Below are 21,542 nucleotides of genomic sequence, written 5' to 3' on the forward strand. Positions count from 1 at the left end.
TTTTATTGCACTACACTAGTAACCGGAAGAGTCAGAGCGCAAAGGAGAAAGTCAACTAATCCAGATTAAATTTGAATGTAAAGACGTTTTAGTGGAAAATATTTAAAACGTTATCTTATATGTGTTTTGGGCACACTATCCAGTCACCTTCCTCGCTAAATGCTGTAAATTCCGTCATTTTAGCTTGCTGCAGTGCGACGCCAAAGTTAGCTCGACTAGCTTAAGTTGCTCATTTTAAATGTTTTAAGGTGTTTTTCTCCAGCACAAATGTCTCGCTTAGAAAAGCCAGGCGGTAGAAGAACGACGCAAAGGTAAGAAGTGTTCTCGTTGCATTTCTGTATCAGCACAGTAGACATTTTTTAAAGTCACCAGTTCTTTATGTTTGTCTTACTTGCATAAAGACCCAAGTTGGACTGGAGGTTCGTGCAGAGGTTCTGCAGCATCCAGAAGGTTCTTTTCCCTTCATGGAGCAACCCGAGTGTCCTCATGTTTGGGACATTGCTTGGAGTCACTTTAGCTGGTAAATGGATTCCATTCACACACTGTACATCGGATAGTGCATGACGTCAGAAGTTCACTTTTTTGTGCAACAATTTATTACAAGAGTTTTCCGTAGTAAGTGGAATTTACGAGGAGTACAATTATAAACTGAATATTTTCATTTTCAGGACATTATAAAAAAAAAACAGTTTAAGAACTCCTGAATACTGAAGATATTAAATAACACCCACATATGACCCGTCGTTGAGGTCCGATATGCTTTGAGGCTTAGCAAATCAGTGGCCACGACACTGAATAGCGTGCTGTGATTGGTTAGATCTAGAAGAAGAAGAAGAAATCCTTTATTTGTCCATTCCAACATGTACAAGACACATCAGAACTGAAATTACATTTTCGGCACAGTCCCGCTAAGAGCAGACATATGTTACAGGGGGGGGGCGGGGGAACAAGACGAGATCAGCCGTTTGCAGCGCTCCTTAAAAAGATGAGAAAAGGGTGACATTAGGAGGGGGGGGGGGGGAAGTAAAAAAAATATCAGTCTAAGGCTAGACCCACAGGAGAGGTCTAGACTGGGTCCAAGGAAAAAAACGTACATAGCATGGCACACATTAAACATACATATATCACACCAACTTGCAACAGAGGGAGGGGTGGGTTTGCGAAGGCCCGTTGTCGCTCTATAGCGCCGCTCAGCCAACCACAGCCCCAGAGGAGATAAGCGGTGTTGAAGGCGTTGATCTAGTGGCCAATATTACTGTATTACTAATATTATTAGTTCATTTAGCCATTTCTATAGCAAAAAACCCAGAGAATATGCTTGATGAAAATTCCCCCCAAAATATGCAATAGAACAGTGGTTCTTAACCTGGGTTTGATCGATCCCAAGGGGTTCGGTGAGTGGGGCTCAGGCGTTCAGCGGAGATCAAGACACACCCGACTCATCGTGTAAATAAAAACTTCTCCCTATCGGCGTATTACGGATACGGCAACAGCAGAAGTAATTTGTTGTGAGTTTATGCACTGTGTTGGTTTTGTTCTTTGAACAAGGTGATGTTCAGGCATGGTTCATTTTGTGCACCAGTAAAAAAACATGGTAACACTTTAGTATGGGGAACATATTCACCATTAATTAGTTGCTTATTAACATGCAAATTAGTAACATATTGGCTCTTAACTAGTCATTATTAAGTACGCATTAATGCCTTATTCGGCATGGCCTTATTATAACCCTAACTCTCTTACCCTGGCCCTAACCCTCTAACCCTAAACAAATAACTCTAAATTAAGTCTTTGTTTCTCAGAATTAGGGCTGCAACAACTAATCGATTAAATCGATTAAAATCGATTATATAAATAGTTGGCGATTAATTTAGTCATCAATTTGTTGGATCTATGCTATGCGCATGCGCAGAGGCTACTTTTTTTATTTGTGTAAAAAAATATATAATTCTATTTTTCCAAAAAATAAACCTTTACTTATAAAACTGCAACATTTACAACAGCTGAGAAACAACAATCAAAATAAGTATGGTGCCAGTATGCTGTTTTTCAATAAAATACTGGAAAGGATAGAAATGTTGTTTGTCTCTTTTATCCGATTATTAATTGATTAATCAAAGTAATAATCGACAGATTAATCGATTATCAAATTAGTTGTTAGTTGCAGCCCTACTTAGAATATGTTCCCCTGGTGTCCAAAAAACTCTAAATTAAGTCTTTGTTACTTAGAATATGTTCCCCATACTATAGTGTTACCAAAAACATATACTGTATTTTTCGGACTATAAGTCGCTCCGGAGTATAAGTCGCACCCACGGCCAAACTATGAAAAAAACCTTGACTTATAGTCCGAAAAATACGGTAACTCTGTCTTGAATTTGAAAAAACATTTAAATTGTATTTTTCACTAAAGAAGGGTTCAGTGAATGCGCATACGAAACTGGTGGGGTTCGGTACCTCCAACAAGGTTAAAAAGCACTGCAATAAAAAGAAGCTGCAAACTTAAAAGCGCGAAGTGGCGAAGGGCGATTTCAGAAGTAAAATAATCAAGAGTTTTATTCTTGTAATACAGTGGAAGCAGGTTAAGTCTGTCCAGCTTAAGTCATTGCATCTTTATTAAGGAATATTTGGACCACATTGAAAAGGGGAAAAAAAACAATGTTCAATCAATCAATCAATCAATGTTTACTTATATAGCCCTAAATCACTAGTGTCTCAAAGGGCTGCACAAACCACTACGACATCCTCGGTAGGCCCACATAAGGGCAAGGAAAACTCACACCCAGTGGGACGTCGGTGACAATGATGACTATGAGAACCTTGGAGAGGAGGAAAGCAATGGATGTCGAGCGGGTCTAACATGATACTGTGAAAGTTCGATCCATAATGGATCCAACACAGTCGCGAGAGTCCAGTCCAAAGCGGATCCAACACAGCAGCGAGAGTCCCGTTCACAGCGGAGCCAGCAGGAAACCATCCCAAGCGGAGGCGGATCAGCAGCGCAGAGATGTCCCCAGCCGATACACAGGCAAGCAGTACATGGCCACCGGATCGGACCGGACCCCCTCCACAAAGGAGAGTGGGACATAGAAGAAAAAGAAAAGAAGTTCAAGTAAAAGATTATGAAAATATATTTATAATTTCACGAGAAAAAAGTTGCATTATTAGGAGAAAAACTGTTCGTATTATCACAAAAAAAATAGATACATTGGCGCCTCAACTTATGGTCACATTTTGTTCCACGACTGAGCTTGTAACTCAAAACACTCGTATCTCAAATCGGCCCCGCCCGTTTTAATGAATTGAAATACAATTAATCCCTCCGTGTCCCTCCCAAAACAGCACAATTTTAACATGTAACATGCCTTTTACATTATGAACATTATTTGAAAAAACATTACAATAGTATAGTACCACCACAGTAGTATTATGAGATATTATGAGATAAAGTAATAATATTGGGGGGCAGACTTTTGTAGGTGTCTCTTACGGGCTACTTCTCTCTCACGTAACAGGAGGAACTAGGAAATCATTGTTTATGTCGCACACTTAAAAGTCTTTGAGTGATGGACCAGTGGTCAGTGTTGATAGCAAGTTTTGTTTGTGTACCAAAGGTAATGCTGACTGTCTAGTTTGATGAGAGTCTGTAGGAGAAAAAAACAAACTGAAAAACATCAAACATAGCACCGGCAGCTTTTTGAAAAATATTTTAATGATTAAATGTCCGTCGATTGGACATTTGCGGCTGCATGCTGTGGGCATTGGCTGCAGCTTGTGTAATTAAGTTAAAGTACCCATGATTGTCATACACATACTAGGTGTGGCAAAATTATTCTCTGCATTTGACACCCGAGTCATACCAAAAACTATAAAATGGGACCTATTCCCTCCCTTATTGACACTCAGCATCAAGGGTTGGAATTGGGGGTTAAAAACCCAAAATGATTCCCGGGCACGGACACCGCTTCTGCTCACTGCTCCCCTCCCCTCCAAGGGGGTGATCTGCGGGCCGACTCGCCGGTATGACTGCTCACGGATGGGAAATATTTTTAATGGTTTGTTTCTTTAGTTTGGTCATCTGCTTCTTGTCCTTCACACTAACGTTTTCAGTTCTGGCATTTGGAGGGCAGAACTGTGTCATCTCTGGCTGTGGACTGTGAACAATTGCTATTCAACCAGCAGCGGATGGGACCTTCTACAACCACTTGAAAAATAAAAAAAATCAGAGAAAGAGCTCTTATCATAAATTACTTATGAGTAGGGTTTAGGGATATAACGATAAATGATAGATCACGGAGAGACATTAACGTCTTTCCCCATTGAGAAACCGCATAGCCCAATCGAAAGCTTATTAAAAACAAACTTCCGTGTGAGCAACTAAGATTTTGAATTATGCACATTAAACCTACAAGCTGTGCTTTCTTAGCCCAAAGTGATCTATCTACACTTCAAGTAATAATGATAACAGGAAGTGAACTTGTGTCACGTCACATAAGCTGGAGCAAACACAAGTTTTTTTCTTTATCATTAAAAAAACAGTACGACGTTTGTTAATTAAAACTGAAGATAATGACTCTTAGAAGCCAGAAAAATATTTGTTTCTTCCGCTAAGAAATTATATCCATCCATCCATCCATTTTCTACCGCTTATTCCCTTTCGGGGTCGCGGGGGGCGCTGGCGCCTATCTCAGCTACAATCGGGCGGAAGGCAGAAGAAATTATATAGCGTGTCCAATTGTTTAATGATTTTTTTTAGAACAAAACTCTGTTAAAATATTTCAGTGTGTGTATAAGTACTTCTTGAGCACATTCAACAATACTAATCGTGATAAATTTGGTCACAAAAATCGTGATATGAAATGTTCACATCCTTACATCTCTAGTTGAGTTACCACTGTATTATATAGTACAGCTATTAAAATAAATACAAAATACAATTTTATTAGAATTAAGTCGTAATACAAGAAAAAAACAGGATGTATTGATTCGAGCAGCACGGTGGAAGACGGGTTAGTGCGTCTGCCTCACAATACGAAGGTCCTGAGTAGTCCTGGGTTAAATCCCGGGCTCGGGATCTTTCTGTGTGGAGTTTGCATGTTCTCCCCGTGACTGCGTGGGTTCCCTCCCCTTCCTTCCACCTCCAAAGACATGCACCTGGGGATAGGTTGATTGGCAAAATTAAATTGGCCCTAGTGTGTGAATGTGAGTGTGAATTTTGTCTGTCTATCTGTGTTGGCCCTGCGATGAGGTGGCGACTTGTCCAGGGTGTACACCGCCTTCTGCCCGATTGTAGCTGAGATAGGCACCAGCGCCCCCCGTGACTACAAAGGGATTAAGCGGTAGAAAATGGATGGATGGATGATTAACATTCTTAGTTTTCATTGGAAAACACAACTTCATAGTTACAATTTTTCTAAACTAAATATAAATAGTGTATATATCAATTATAATAAATGTGTTTGGTATTGTTAGAATGTCATTAAATGTTGGGAATAAAGTTGTAGTATAGCGTGCAAGTTCTAATATTACAGCAAATACTCGATGTTACCTGATTGAATGACATTATACTTTACCAACATCCTTTAAAGAGTTTTATTAATTTATTTATTCTAGACAATATGTTTTTATAATGCACCAAACACTTCAGACATTATTTTTAGTAAAATATTCATATATATGTGCTGTCAAATGATATATTTAAATCAGATTTATAAGACTTTTGAATACGAATCAAAATCACAGGATTTTACCCTCTTTGCATGATTTAAATGAACCTTAAGACAGACCCTAATATTTGGACACAAACGTAATTTTATTGTCAGCATGTCATACAGGAACATTTTTAAATGTTTTACTTGAATGCACTTAATTTGTTTGTCCACGCAAAACCTGAGTTTTACCTGAAGTCCAGTCAAAAATTTGCCAGTGAGCACACTGGTTGGAGTCTCCTTCCTCATTTTGCACTGATGTATCACTGATTGTATAGCAACCCATGTGTCTATCCATCCATCCATCCATCCATTTTCTACCGCTTATTCTCTTTGGGGGTCGCGGGGGGGCGCTGGTGCCTATCTCAGATACTATCGGGCGGAAGGCAGTGTACACCCTGGACTAATCGCCACCTCATCGGAGCCCATGTGCATGTGCAAACAAAATAAATAGTGTGATTAATCTGCGTTGATATTTGACTAATGTGATCATTTTTTGTGCGTGATGACACGAGTTAAGTCATTGAACATAACTTATTTTGAAAGTAATCATAGCAGTAATGCTGCAGCGTCTCAGTTGTCATTGTGCAACTTCACTCCCGATAGAAAAGTGCCATGTCTGCATATGACCTTTAGCTCAAACCATTGCCTAATTTTCACGTGGTCTTTTCTTATTTTTTTACAAGGTGCTGACATCATTTTTTTGCTGTCTTCCTCCCCCTCTCACCAGAGCAGCTGATCATTTACCAAGTGGGTGTCCTTCCAAGTCGCTTCTACAATGTACTTGCTGACAAGGACAGCAAAGGCTTCAAGAGCCTGCTGCTCACCGCAATGGTGGTCATTGTTCTCAACTCCTTCGTAAGTTTGTGTATTAGTAAATATTGTGCATCTGGAAAGTATTCACAGCGCTTCACTTTTTCCATCCATCCGCTTGTCCCTTTTGGGGTCACGGAGTGTGCTGGAGCATATCAAAGCCAAGTCACCGCTTCATTGCAGTCACTTTTTCCAAATGTTCTTGTTTTACAGCCTTATTCCAAAATGGAATACATTCATTTTGGTCCTCAAAATTCCACATACAATACTCTATAATGACAATGTGAATTTATAATGTTTATTTTTTTATTTAGCAAAATTTTTAATAGAAATGAAAAAAACTATCAAATCACATACACATAGATATTCACAGCCTTTGCTCGATACTTTGTTGATGCACTTTTGAGAGCAAAATGGCAGCCTCAAGTCTTTTTGAATACGATACAACAAGTTTGGCACACCTATCTTTTGGCAGTTTCGCCCAATTCTCTTTGTCCATTGCTCTTTGCAGCACCTTTCAAGCTCCATCAGGTTGGGAAGGATTTGTTTGTTTTCATCCAGGATGTCTTTTTACATTGCTGTATTCATCTTTCCCTCTATCTTGACTAGTCTCCAAGTTCCTGTGGCTGAAAACCACCCCCACAGCTTGATGCTGCCACCAGTATGCTTCACTGTAGGGATGGTATTGGCCTGGTGATGAGCCGTGGCTGGTTTCCTCAAACATAACGTTGGCATTTACGCCAAAGAGTTCAATTTTTTTGACCAGATCATTTTGTTTCTCAAGGTCTGAGAGTCTTTCAGGTGCATTTTGGGAAACTTTTTTTTTATTTTACGAAGAAATTGCCGCTATACCATACAGGCTTGATTTTTGGATTGCTGCAGTTGGTTGTCCTTCTGGAAAGTTCTCTCCCCAATGAGGAATGCTTTAGCTCTGACAGAGTGACTATCAGCTTGTTAATCACCTCCCAGACTAGACTAAGGTGAATGCAGCAATGTACAGAGACATCCTGGATGAAAACCAACACTTCCAATTCAACCTGATGAAGCTTTAGGGGTGCTCCAAAGAGTTATGGGCGAAACTGTCCAAAGATAGGTGTGACAAGCTTGTAGCATCGCATTCAAAAAGACTAGAAGGTTTTGATTGCTGTCAAAGGTGCATCAAAAAAGTATTGAGCAAAGTCTGTGAATACTACATGTAATTGTTTTAGTTTTTTATTTGTAATATATTTGAAAAATATTGAATGAATTTATTCCATTTTGCAATAGGACTGTAACATAACAAAGTGTGGAAAAGTAAAGCGCTGTGAATACTTTCCGGATGCACTGTACAGTACACAGTACCATATACACAGTACAATACAATGAACCTCTTTAACAGTTGAAAAGCTTGGACCAGTACATTTCCAACCTGATGTACGTCAGTTGGAGGAGGACGCTAACGGAGAACCTCCACACGGCGTACTTCCAGGGACGAGTCTACTACACCCTTAACGTGCTGCGAGAGGGCATAGACAATCCGTAAGCTCACGCTGTTTACATTCTCAATATTAGTAGTAAGGCTTTTCCGATCAGGGATTTATGCTGCCGATTCGGATACCCATCATCCCTGAGTGAGAACTGCTGTTACTAATACAGATCGCATGTATTGGTAACAGCCAATACATGCCAATCGCATGTACAGTTAATACATTCATGTATTAACTGTACATTTTTAAATGTGTTTATCGTGAACGTTATTAACAGTTTAACAATATCAGCACAATAGTTTAATTAGTTCCTTATTCTCTTTTATTACATACAATTGTTTGAGCAAAACAAAGTCAAAAGTATACAGTAACTAAAAAAAAAAAGGATATAGTAATCACTCTAGTATTGATCATATTGACATCACCAATTTATGGATTGATCTGATCCTCATTTTACGTGTGGTGTACTGATTCAGGCAATGCTGACACACCAACAGTTGTTATATTATCCTCTTTCTACACTCTTATTAATCTACTTGTTAATTTTTTGTTACGAGCTCTTTACTTTCTGCTGCAACATGGTTCTTTATACACTTCTTAAACTTAACTAAAGCACTTATGATGTTTAGCTAGCTTAGCGGCTTGCTTAGCTCTTAGTGTGTAACATTTTTAGCCTCATCCTAATACTTGAAAATCATTTTTAAAATACTTTGAAATGTAGTTTTATTTGTCGTAATGACATTATTCGGCAATGGCGACCACTTACTTTTCAAAAGGAATTGGCCGATATGGATTGTAACAAGTCGTGCGGCACTTACTTAATTAGTAATGTTGCTGACTAAGTGATCCACTTATTTTACCCACAGTGACCAGAGGATCAGTCAAGATGCAGAGAGGCTGTGCAAGCAGATGAGTACCATGGCCAGTCGACTGCTTGTGTCACCCTTCACGCTGACTTACTACACCTACCAATGTTTCTATAGGTATTACTGATACACTTTCCTGTTCGCAACATTATAGGGAAGGGCCACTTTCGTATGTTCTCTTGGGAAATATGCTTTTACCTTTGGAATTTTTCTATCCGTATGAGTTTATCTTCCTCTTCAGTATTTAAGTCCCTCATTGCACTGATGCCAACACTGATTTACAGTAAAAATCATTCATATGGTATGACATGGTCATATATAACTTAGGTGCATTAGCGTATGTCATAACCTATAAAATGTATTTGCAGCACAGGTTGGATGGGCCCAGTGAGTATCTTCTGCTACTTTGTGTTGGGGACAGTGGCCAACAAGATTCTCATGGGGCCCATTGTGTCCACGCTCTGTGAACAAGAAAAACTGGAGGGAGACTTCAGGTATGTACGTGCACATTGCTGTGCTACTGTGTTTTGATTTTGAGGATGTCTAGCTGCTTAAAGGGCCAGTTAATGTGTTTTGAATTCACAACACGCCCATTAGACAGGATGCATCTGTGCAATTGTGGCCTTTTAGGAAATAACACAGGATATGGAAGTCTTTTACTGGAAGAGAGCTGTACTTCTACTTAGTTACAAATTGGAGAAAGGATTTACTTTATTGTCATTTAAAAGATCAAAAAGTATGCAAGTATGTGTTTGCTTTTCTAATTGGATATTTTCCATCAGTCGTGTCCAAAATAAAAAGATCACAAAAAAAGTTGGCACAGCATGCAATGCTATATTCAATGCTGAACAAACGTATATATTTTTTTATTGAGCGTTGATTGTATACATGCATTCATACATACATATACATGCAGTACAGTGTATACACATACAGTACATAGAAGGGTAGACATACTACAAAAACATAGTAAACAAAACTCACAGGCAAAAGGCCAGTCTCAACACAAACCAAAGAAGCCAGTGGAATAAAGAAAATAAAAAAGCAAGTAAAAGGAGAACAAATAATAAAGTGCTACTACAGTGTAAGTATTAATAAACAATCATAATAATAATTAGACGGTAAATAATCCATCCATTTTCTACCGCTTGTCCCTTTTGGTGTTACGGGGGGTGCTGGAGCCTATCTCAGCTGCATTCGGCGCTAGGCGGGGTACACCCTGGACAAGTCGTCACCTCATCGCAGGGCCAACACAGAGAAACAGACAGCATTCACACTCACATTCACACACTAGGGACAACTTAGTGTTGCCAATCAATATAATTGTATGTAAATAAAAACTGTATAACGGAGTTGTTTAGCCTTCTGAGTTAACTAAGTAAACATAATTCAATAATACTGACTATTTGGTAAAATTAATCAGGCATAGCCTTGAGTCCATTCAAGCATTTTAGCACAGGGTTAAAGATGTCAAATAATGTTTTCCTGGATCCCTTAAATGAGTGGGTTTTTTTTGTAACTGGATAAAGTGCATCAATTCGCATATCAACAAAGACAATTTTAGTGCTGTCTTTGATTTCCAATGGAGTAATGTTAACTAATGTATAAAAAACAATAAATCAAATTATTCTGTAATCCTTCATTAAGATGGCAAATTATTGTTTTTTACTTAAAGTCCTGAGCATAAAAAGCATCTCAAGTTGTTTTTGAATTTTAAAATTACCAGGATTTCCCACACATTCACTTATTTGTGGCGGCCCGCCACGAAAGAATTACGGCCGCAACAAATACAATTTTTAATTTTTTAATTTTTTTTTTTGCGGCTTTTGACTCGCTGGACCGCTCATAAAAGCAATGGGACTCTCCTTTGTGAATGGAGCTTGTAGTTACATATTATATAAATATGTACATAAAGTGTTGTAATTATATTCCAAGTCCGCGTTCTTCTTGGTCATCGCCGTGACTGCGTGGGTTCTCTCCGGGTAGTCCGGCTTCCTCCCACTTCCAAAGACATGCACTTAGGGATACGTTGATTGGCAACACTAAATTGAGTTGAGTTGAGTTTGAGTTTATTTCGAACATGCAAGCATACAACATGATACATCACAATTTCCAGTTTCTCTTTTCAACATGTTCAAAAAGGAGTAGGAAGAAGCAGAGCTTATTAAATCCTACCCCTTTTCTTTTACATCACAGTTGCTAAAACTTTTGTTCACTTCCTGTTGTCAATGTATTCACAATATACTCCATAAGTAATCACAATAAAAATAAATAAATAAATAACTGGTGAAGTAAGTTGTATTCCATACGATGAGATAAGTAAGATTATTTTGAGAATGAAAGAATGGATGGATGAATAAATTCAGAATGTAAATCATGATTCTTCTTTTTTGTACTTTGTAAACACTTTAAGTTTGAAGAGTTTCTTGAAGTGGATCATATTAGTACATTGTTTGATTTCTATGGTTAATCCATTCCATAATTTAATTCCACATACTGATATACTAAAGGTCTTAAGTGTGGTACGTGCGTACAAATGTTTTAAATTAAATTTTTCTCTAAGATTATATTTCTCCTCTTTTGTTGAGAAGAATTGTTGTATATACTTGGGTAGCAGGTTATAGTTTGCTTTGTGTATGATTTTAGCTGTTTGCAATTTCAGTATGTTGTGGAATTTCCGTATGTTTGATTCAATAAATAAAGGATTCGTATGTTCTCTATATCCAACATTATTTTTTATTCTAACTGATCTTTTTTGTAACACTGTTAGTGAATGAAGTGTACTTTTGTAATTATTTCCCCATATTTCTACACAGTAACTCAGATATGGTAACACTAGTGAGCAGTAGAGAATATGAAGTGATTTTTGGTCTAGAACATATTTAGCTTTATTCATTATTGACGTGTTTCTTGCTACTTTATGTTGTATATTTTTTATATGAGATTTCCAGTTCAATTTATCATCAATCATTACACCTAGGAATTTGGTTTCATTTACTCTTTCAATTTCTATTCCGTCTATTTGTATTTATGTTTGACCTTCTCTTTTACTATTACCAAAAAGCATTATTTTAGTTTTATTGAGATTCAACGATAGTCTGATTTTGTCAAACCATTTTTTTAATATGTTAATTTCTTCTGTTATTATTTGTATTATCCTCTGTGTGTTCTCTCCTGAACAAAATGCTGTTTTATCATCCGCAAATAATACTAACTTTAAATGTATTGTAACTTTACAAATGTCATTTATATAGAGATTGAATAATTTAGGTCCTTGTATTGATCCCTGAGGTACACCACAGGGTATATTTAGCGTTGTAGATGTGTGTTCGCCTAGCTTCACGTATTGTTTCCTATCCGTTAGATAACTTCTTATTTAGTTTAAAACTAACCTAATTGCCCCTATGTGTGAATGTGAAACACTTGGCTCTCCAAGTACCAACGTAACGACCAATATTAAAATACAGTAGCATAGTAGGCCTAAGAATTAATTAAAAACAAGGCATAGGTTTTATTTGGCAATTATATTTAGTATTTTAGCCACTGTAACAATAACACAGAGTTTAACCCATAACACTGTTTGAATATTCAATCAAGTTATTTTTTGGCTTACCAATTAAAGGAGCCCACGTACTCACTAGTAGTAGAGCTGTGTATAGCGAAAGTATGGATAACTCGATTTCAGAATTCAGTCAGTAAGTCACGTGAGAGGCTTTTGACCAATCAGAGAGAACATGGCCAGACAATCTCTTAAATAATTGGTGAAAAGCCTCTCACGTGACTACAGGCCACCATGTTTAGGACCAACTCTGACCATATTCTCTCTATACACTGCTCTGACTAGTGGTACGCGCACCACAGTTTGAGACTCACTGATCTATATGGATAACCTTGCATAAATCATGTTTTTGTGATTTCCCATGCAATATTTTGTAATGTAGATTCAAGCACATGCAGATCCGAGTCAACGCAGAGTCGGCAGCTTTTTACAGGTGAGATATTGTACATAGATTATTGTACAGTACAAAGACGCACTTGTAGATCAAACCAAGTCAAACAGTCACACAAAATGTTTTTGACGTCATGCCACCTCACTTTGACCTAAAGCAAGTGATTATGTGTTTCTTTTTGTTTTAGTTTTATTATGTTGCATGGATTAACTTCTTTTTAAACTTTTGTTATTACAAAGAATGTTAAAAAAGTGAGATCAACAGGATAGGTTGGACACGTCTAACTCATCAAGCCTGACTTTTAAGTTCTTAAAAGGTGACGTAAACCTACAGGACATGGTCAACTGCTTCTGTCGGCAAAGTAATAAACCTAAAAGAGTTGTTTCTATTTAAAGAAAAAAAATCTGCCATTCTATGTTGAGATGTGTTGTACAATAATGAACTTTGTCATTATCGTGTGTGTGCTTTTGTGGTCGCAAGTGCCAACAATAACTACTTTCTTTCTTTTGACAACCACATATGACCACTTGTTTGTACATTTGATCAGTTGACTTATTGTTACACTTGTATGACATATGTCAACAATCATTTGTATTTCTTATGTGAATGTTTCAAACTAAATTCCGTTGCATTTGTTAGTTAGTGACCATGTGGACTTTTTGACGCTTCACTCAAGACTCACTGTGTGTTGTGCAGAGCTGGTAAAGTAGAGCACATGAGGACCAACAGACGTCTGCAGTCACTGCTGCAAACTCAGCAAAGTCTAATAAACAAAGAGCTGTGGCTTTACAGTAAGAACACACACATTCACAAATAGTGTCAACCCACGCCACCTAAGGCTGGTGGTGACGTTCTATTTGTTATTCTCCGCCCCACCCCCAGTTGGGGTGAATACCTTCGACTACCTCGGCGGCTTCCTCAGCTACATCATCATCGCCATTCCCATTTTCGGTGGGAACTATGACAGCCTGACGCCTGGAGAGCTGAGCGCACTTATCAGCAGGGTAGGACTTTATCCATTTATGCCAGGGGTGTCCAAACTGTGCACAATTGGCCATCACGCATGTGAGAATAGTTGTAATGATAAGCTGTATTCACAGATATTAAAAGTGTTTATGAGGGTGACCAGGTAGCGCCAATATTGTATTTCAATAATTAAATGTATAGGAAACATAGCTCAGCTGTCTGACCTAAGCATCCACAACTTTGCGTTGTGTTATAGCTGACAGCAAAGTTGTGTAATATGTTAAAATTACAATAAACTGTATTTGTTCCCGGGGGTATGCAATTCAAGGCACGTAGAGCAGAAAATTACTTAAAGCATTTGTAAACACGGACTATGAAAACTGCAACTGTAAATCTCCATCCATCCATCCATTTCCTACCGCTTATTCCCTTTGGGGTTGCGGGGGGCGCTGGTGCCTATCTCAGCTACAATCGGGCGGAAGGCATGGTACACCCTGGACAGGTCGCCACCTCATCGCAGGGCCACTATAAATCTCATTAATCTTTTTATTTTAGGACTATAAAGATATATCTGTCTGCCAAAAATAGCCTCTGGTGACACTTTGGACATTTCTGCTTGATGCTATAGAATTTGTTTCTAAACACTACCTTATTACATCTTAAAATGTACATATTTGTTGCTCTGAATATGAATGTGCTAATGCAGGGGTGCCCATTACGTCGATCGCAATCGACTGTTCGATCTCGGAGGGTGTGTCAGTCGATCAATCTCAAGCCAGGCATTAAAAAATATACATAAAAATGAGCAATCATCAATCATACCAAGACTTCACTTTCGTCAGTTGTTTGACATTCTCGGCACCCGAGGATCTTGTGAGATGACGCTGGCTGCTGCAAGCTCATATTTAAGAAAAAAATCACTAACAGGGCGGACGCAGAGAAACACATTTTATTTCTAGAGACTCCGTACCTACTGTCAAAACTCTCAAGACCGACTGCACAGTTCCTGTCTTCACCATAAAATACCTGTTTCATCCTGCCTGTGCTAACAAAATAAGAGTCTCAGAAAGCTAGCGTGCACAAGCTACGGAGTTTGATGCCAATGTATTTCTCCCCCGCCCTCAGCGACCGCTTTCTCACTTGCTTGCCCACCCGCACTCTCACTGACGTCACTCACCTGCTGCCAGACATTAAAGGGCCACACACATATGCTACTCTCATAACAAAGTGTTTAAAAACGAGTATGCAAGTTGGACAAATGAGATGCCAAATCCAACCACTTTCACGTGGTATTGGACAGAAAGGAGGACTTTTTTTTCCCTCCATTTGAAAATGCAGACGTTATCAGCACCACTGTCTGATTCCAATCAATGCAAGTCATCAGAATCAAATACACCAACTTATATTCTTGTCTTCATGAAATAAAGGAATCTATGTGTGTTAAACATGCTTGTATTATCATTAAACACCATTAACTTGTTAACAAAAATGTCTCTTTCATAAATAAATAAATATAAATTATAAATAGGAATGAGGTAGATCTCCTCGACTTGGTCAATTGAAAAGTAGCTCGCCTGCAGAAAAAGTGTGAGCGCCCCTGAGCTAATGGTTACTGCTGTTAGTGAGAAGGCGTCCACTAGGTGGCAGCACAAGCTTGCGCTAACAAAGCAATGCATGCAAGTAGAAAGAAACCTTACACCTGAGTGCATGTATGAAATACTACTGTTTTTTCAATTACTATTCTACCAACCGTGTCTTCTGTGCCGTGCTTGTTCACATGTAGAACGCCTTTGTGTGCATCTACTTGATAAATGGCTTCACGCAGCTAATAGACCTGTCCACCACGCTGTCAGATGTAGCAGGCTACACCCACAGGTAGCACCCTGCATGCTTAAACTCTCCCACGTCCCTTCCTCCTCCTCCTCTTTAACAACATGCTTGCTCGTGTGTTTGTCTCAGGATCGGAGAGCTGAGAGAGGTGATGGATGACATCCTGCGCGAGCAGTGCAACTATGACCCGGCGTCGGGGGAAAGCTATGACTTTGACAGGTTGGTGCGGAAGTAGCTTGTGGGAATCGCAATGACCATGTACAACTTTTGATTGATTGATTGAAACTTTTATTAGTAGATTACACAGTTCAGTACATATTTCGGTACATTTGCTGATTTAGAAATAAAATGTATTTTATAAATCATTTAAAGTGGACCTTCTGTGTAATGATTTATACTACATTCCAAAGCACTTCCTTGTAATCCAGATCAAATGTATAGGATATGCTTTGGAGTAAATTGTGTTTAAATGGTACTCAACAGTCACTTTTATAACCTGTGTTTTGAGTCTGTCTGCAAAATGTTAAATTCTGGAGGTGTTCCCAGATGGGAAGTGAATCCACACCTCCACCCTAAATATGTGTAATGGGGAACTCTTCCGACATCTGGCTGAGAGCTTTACTTAATGTCCAATTAAGTACGTCCACCTCACAGTGGCGTCACAACGCAGCCAAATTGCAAAACCATGTGAAAATAAAGCAATTCTGTTGTAGTAGAAGATAAAGATGAATACGAATAGAACGACATTGAAAGAGTAAAATAAACCACCTTTTGAGTGTAATAATAGATGAAAATGAACTGAAAATGTAAATGTAAAAATTACAATTACGGGGCGGTATAGCTCGGTTGGTAGAGCGGCCGTGCCAGCAACTTGAGGGTTGCAGGTTCGATCCCCACTTCCGCCATCCTAGTCACTGCCGTTGTGTCCTTGGGCAAGACACTTTACCCACCTGCTCCCAGTGCCACCCACACTGGTTTAAATGTAAAAATTAGATATTGGGTTTCACTATGTAAAGCGCTTTGAGTCACTAGAAAAAAAGCGCTATATAAATATAATTCACTTCACTTCACTTAACAACATAAAGTGGCAAGAGATATGTACAAATTGAGTAAAGCAAAATATGTTCTGGACAAAAAATCACTCCATAGTTTCTACTGCTCGCCAGTGTTACCATATCTCACTTATTGTGCAGAAGTATGTGGAAATAAGTACAAAAGTACACTTATTCACTTAGTATGTTACAAAAACATACAGTACATAAGGAATGATACATAAAGTGATTACAAATACATTGGAGGCAGCCACCACACTTGACAGATGTTGCTTTTTGATGCAGTACCGCCTGAGGGATCTAAGGTCTGTAATAGAGATGTCCGATAATGGCTATTTTGCCGATATTCCGATATTGTTAAACTCTTAATTACCGATTCCGATATCAACCGATACTGATATAAACAGTCGTGGAATTAACACATTATTATGCCAACTCAAGTTATGGAAAAAAATGCCAACATGGCACTGCCATATTTGTTATTGAAGTCACAAAGTGCATTATTTTTTTTTAACATGCCTCAAAACAGCAGCTTGGAATTTGGGACATGTTCTCCCTGAGAGAGCATGAGGAGTTTGAGGTGGGGGTTAGGAGGTGGCGGGGGTATATATTGTTGCGTCCCGGAAGAGTTAGTGCTGCTGTTCTGTTGTGTTTATGTTGTGTTACGGTGCGGATGTTTTCCCGAAAAGTTTGTCATTCTTGTTTGGTGTGGGTTCACAGTGTGGCGCATATTTGTAACAGTGTTAAAGTTGTTTATACAGCCACTCTCAGTGTGACCTGTATGGCTGTTGACTAAGTAGACCTTGCATTCACTTGTGTGTGTGAAAAGTCCTGGATATTATGTGATTGGGCCAGCACGCAAAGACAGTGCCTTTAAGGTTTATTGGCATTCTGTACTTCATTCTACGTCCGTGTACTTCTCCGTACAGCGGCGTTTTAAAAAGTCATAAATTTTACTTTTTGAAACCGATACCGATAATTTCCGATATTATATTTTAAAGCATTTATCGGCCGATAATATCGGCAGTCCGATATTATCGGACATCTCTAGTCCGTATTATCATGGCTTACATGCAGTGATTTCTCCAGATTCTATTCACAAAAGTCAATTGCTGGTCCAAAGCAAATAAAGATTTAGGCAAAATCAGGGTAATAAGTAATTTTTTTGGTCGTTTTGTGTATTTTTTGAATGTGTTAGTTTGCCTGCTGGTCACAAAACACAGCAGGATTGTAGCAACAACATGCATCAAATCCAACCGCAGAATTATGCTTTCACAAAATAAATGTATTATAAGTTTATGAGCTGAAGTATTTTAGAATTACATAAAGACATATTTTGGTTTATTTTGTCAGAAAAACTAACATCAAAACAACAGCAGTAGTAGCATGCATCATGGCACACACGTCCTCGGTAGCAGTCATGGCACCTGTTTTTTTAGTTGGCCATACTCTTTATACATGACACCGACTAGTGGTAAACGTACCACAGTTTGAAAATATAACTTGTTTAAATTATTAACTACTAACTATTACCTACTAATATTAATGCCAACATTCATGTGTATGCAGGAGGTATTTACTGTCTATAATTTGGTGTTGACTATTGCTAAAACTATTGACTGTATGCACTCCTCAGTGTGAGGAATTGATCTCACTTGTGTTTCATGTCTCCATGCAGTGACTTCAACGTCCACGGGGGCCCTGTGGACACGGCCTTCATCCTCGACCACCTCTCTTTCAAGTCCCCGTATTCAGACCAGCAGTTAGTGGAGGATCTGAGCCTAACTATTGGTGAGGGAACACACCTGCTCGTGGTGGGTAACACCGGGACCGGCAAGACATCCCTTCTCAGGGTCCTCAACAGACTTTGGGAGGCACAGAGCGGTGAGAACACACACACACGGATGCTTAATTATGGCTGATCAGGACTGTAAGTAAGATGTCTGCTTTGACTCATTAGGTTTTGTCCAAATGACGACGTGCTTCGGACCCAGAGGAACCCTCTTCCTGCCCCAGAAACCTTACCTCACTGACGGCACTCTGCGTGAACAGGTTTCTGCTCGCCATTTCTATTCTGAAATACATTCCTTATTGTGAAATCTACCAAAATAAAAGCCTGAAGGACTGAATTACTGCTCTCAACAGGTCATCTACCCTTTGAAGGATATTTACCCTGCATCAGGTATCAGCACTCGTACATTGTTTCACTATATGTATTATATAGCCATGCTATACATTTATTACTCATTTAACAATAACAATGTTTTTTTCTTGTCAGGATGTGTGGATGATGACAGAATCAGCAAGTTCCTAGAGCTGGCAGGGGTGGTAAGTTTGGCATACTATTTATTTGTCCATCCTTACAACTTTGTCCCATTGGAAACAATGAAAGCCTAAGTCTGTTTTAAACTATGTCTGTTTCAAGATCAATCATCAAACCTCTGAAAAGATTTTACTTAAAATGTAATTTTTGTATTTTTTTTTTCGGAAAACCTTAGTTAAATTTGCTAAATATTAAAGGAATTAATAATTCACAATATACAATAAATGTACAATGTACAATATACAATATATATCACCAAAATGATTCCCGGGCGCAGGCACCACTGCTGCCCACGCTCCCCTCACCTCCCAGGGGGTGAACAAGGGGATGGATCAAATGCAGAGGACAAATTCCACCATTGGCTTGTGTTACAATCATTGGTACTCTAACTTTAACTTTAAATATAGATCATGAGTAAAAGTACAACATTATTCTGGACAATGAGGCGCACTTTAAATCCATTTTTTTTCTCAAAACACATTATGTACGGAATAATTCTGGTGTTGCTTACCGACCTCGGAGCTACTTTATTTGGTACATGGTGGATGGTAGTCAAGCATAAGAGATCAGGTGTAGACAGCAATATGACTCAAGTAAACAACACCAACATTTTATATTTTCCATTAAAAATGTAGAACATTACACACAGTGCTCAAAAATCTATCAAAATGTTTTTGTACAACTTTGATAAACTATGGGGCAGCACGGTAAAACAGGGGTTAGTGCATGTGCCTCACAATATGGAGGTCCTGAGTAGTCCTGAGTTCAATCCCGGGATCTTTTTGTGTGGAGTTTGCATGTTCTCCCCGTGACTGCGTTAGTTCACTCCGGGTACTCCTGCTTCCTCCCACCTCCAAAAAACCTGCACCTGGGGATAGGTTGATGGGCAACACTAAATTTGCCCTACTGTGTGAATGTGGGTGTGAATGTTTTATGTCTATATGTGTTGGCCCTTTGATGAGGTGGTGACTTGTCCTGGGTGTACCCCGCCTTCCGCCTGAATGCAGCTGAGATAGGCTCCAGCACCCCCCGTGATCCCGAAAGGGACAAGCGGTAGGAAATGGATGGATGGATGGAAAGCTATGAAGCCGCACCGCTTGTTAGATTGTACTGTGCTTTAACGTATGTATATTATTATGGTGTGTGTATAAGGTAAGACATATTACCTTGTGGTTTGTTTCGCTATATTATGCAAAAGCAACTTTTCTTACCTTCTGGTACCTGCTGATCTGTATTTGGGATCTGCATAAGTCCTGAAAAATTGCGCATATCCGTTTTTTAGTCTGTAATCGATAAGCTTCTTCATTTTCTCTATCTTCTTGTTATGGGACGTTCATCCTCCGCTTTTGCCATTTTTAATATAAAGTAGTGTAAAGTTCTTAATTATATCTGTCAGTAAACTTGCCATGAAATCGCTAAAACATACCAGTGTAATGAGTTTACATTATTCACCCAAGGAACTTTAGTTATTAGAGAGTTCCGGTCGGACGGTTATTTCACAGGACACATTTTTGGATGCTGCTTCGTTATCGATTGAAGTAAAGTCTGAATGTCATTAAAACAGTTATCTCCATCATTTGACACTTCCGCCACCCCCGTCCTTGCACGCTACACCGCTACAACAAAGATGACGGACAAAAGACGCTGCCAAAAGTGAGCCACGAAATCCTAAAGCGACTTGAAGATGATCTGTAAAACATAATATATGCAACAGTTTGACCAAAGAACCACCATTACATGTTATGTAGACTACGAGGAAGGGTTTTCCATTTAGAAAAAAATTATAATATGACTCCTTTAATGCACCCTATGATCTGGAAAGTACGGTACCTAGAAGGTAAGTGTCTAGACATCAACACAGCTGAATTTCCCATTTACATTCCTTTTTGTTTTAAGAATTGAGTGTTTGACTATTAGCCATATTGTACTGAGCAGCCAAAGCAGAGTCATATCTATTTCCAATTCTTTTATCGTTGCACGTTTCCTCTTTGTCATCACTTCTGTTTTATCAATTTAAAAGGGTAATTATTTTCTTGAACTATAATTGTACTGAAATGTTGAGTTATACTACCGTGGACGTTGAAGCTGTTTAAATGTTTTCTGATTTCACTTTGGTCTTGTTATTCCTTTTTATTGCAGTCCAGTTTGATGAAGCGAGCGGGTGGTTTGGATGAGCCAGTGGACTGGAACTGGTAAGAAACATTGGAATTCTGCGCATCTCACAAAGCCTTGTTGCAAAAATCTGGCAAGCGTGTGTATGCGCAGGTACGACGCCCTGTCTCCAGGTGAAATGCAGCGCCTTTGCTTCGCTCGACTCTTCTACCTGCAACCCAAATACGCAGGTGTGTTGTATTCCACGGTACTAAAACAATCATTATCTTTTGCTGTATATGTGACTTTTTGTCTCTAATGGAAATAGTGTTGGACGAAGCCACGAGTGCATTGACTGAGGAGGCGGAGTCTCAGCTGTATCGCACCTGCAAGCAGCTGGGCATGACGCTCATTAGCGTGGGACATCGCAGCAGTCTGGAGAAGGTCAGCATCATCGTTTTAGTTTGTCTATACATT

General features: G+C 38.9%; 1 protein-coding gene across 4 annotated transcripts in view; it reads left to right on the forward strand.

The window, feature by feature from the left end:
* The first annotated feature begins 7 nt into the window (after positions 1 to 7).
* Positions 8 to 21,542, forward strand: part of abcd4 (ATP-binding cassette, sub-family D (ALD), member 4) — a 28,584-nt gene continuing 7,049 nt past the window's right edge. For 2 of the 4 annotated variants that reach the window (XM_061900474.1, XM_061900473.1), the window contains exons 1-18: positions 9 to 311; positions 402 to 520; positions 6,439 to 6,566; positions 7,900 to 8,039; positions 8,854 to 8,970; positions 9,222 to 9,347; positions 12,795 to 12,845; positions 13,500 to 13,594; positions 13,686 to 13,807; positions 15,553 to 15,644; positions 15,729 to 15,818; positions 18,330 to 18,535; positions 18,612 to 18,703; positions 18,797 to 18,833; positions 18,930 to 18,979; positions 21,114 to 21,166; positions 21,240 to 21,316; positions 21,394 to 21,509. In XM_061900474.1, coding sequence (XP_061756458.1) covers positions 268 to 311; positions 402 to 520; positions 6,439 to 6,566; positions 7,900 to 8,039; positions 8,854 to 8,970; positions 9,222 to 9,347; positions 12,795 to 12,845; positions 13,500 to 13,594; positions 13,686 to 13,807; positions 15,553 to 15,644; positions 15,729 to 15,818; positions 18,330 to 18,535; positions 18,612 to 18,703; positions 18,797 to 18,833; positions 18,930 to 18,979; positions 21,114 to 21,166; positions 21,240 to 21,316; positions 21,394 to 21,509 — 1,755 coding nt within the window. In that variant the 5' untranslated portion in view covers positions 9 to 267. Of the gene's footprint in view, positions 312 to 401; positions 521 to 6,438; positions 6,567 to 7,899; positions 8,040 to 8,853; positions 8,971 to 9,221; positions 9,348 to 12,794; positions 12,846 to 13,499; positions 13,595 to 13,685; positions 13,808 to 15,552; positions 15,645 to 15,728; positions 15,819 to 18,329; positions 18,536 to 18,611; positions 18,704 to 18,796; positions 18,834 to 18,929; positions 18,980 to 21,113; positions 21,167 to 21,239; positions 21,317 to 21,393; positions 21,510 to 21,542 lie in introns of all 4 variants that reach the window. The other 2 variants (XM_061900475.1, XM_061900476.1) reach the window with 2 other exon arrangements.

This window comes from Nerophis ophidion, linkage group LG05 (genome assembly GCF_033978795.1).
Source record: "Nerophis ophidion isolate RoL-2023_Sa linkage group LG05, RoL_Noph_v1.0, whole genome shotgun sequence".
Lineage (NCBI taxonomy): Eukaryota > Metazoa > Chordata > Actinopteri > Syngnathiformes > Syngnathidae > Nerophis > Nerophis ophidion.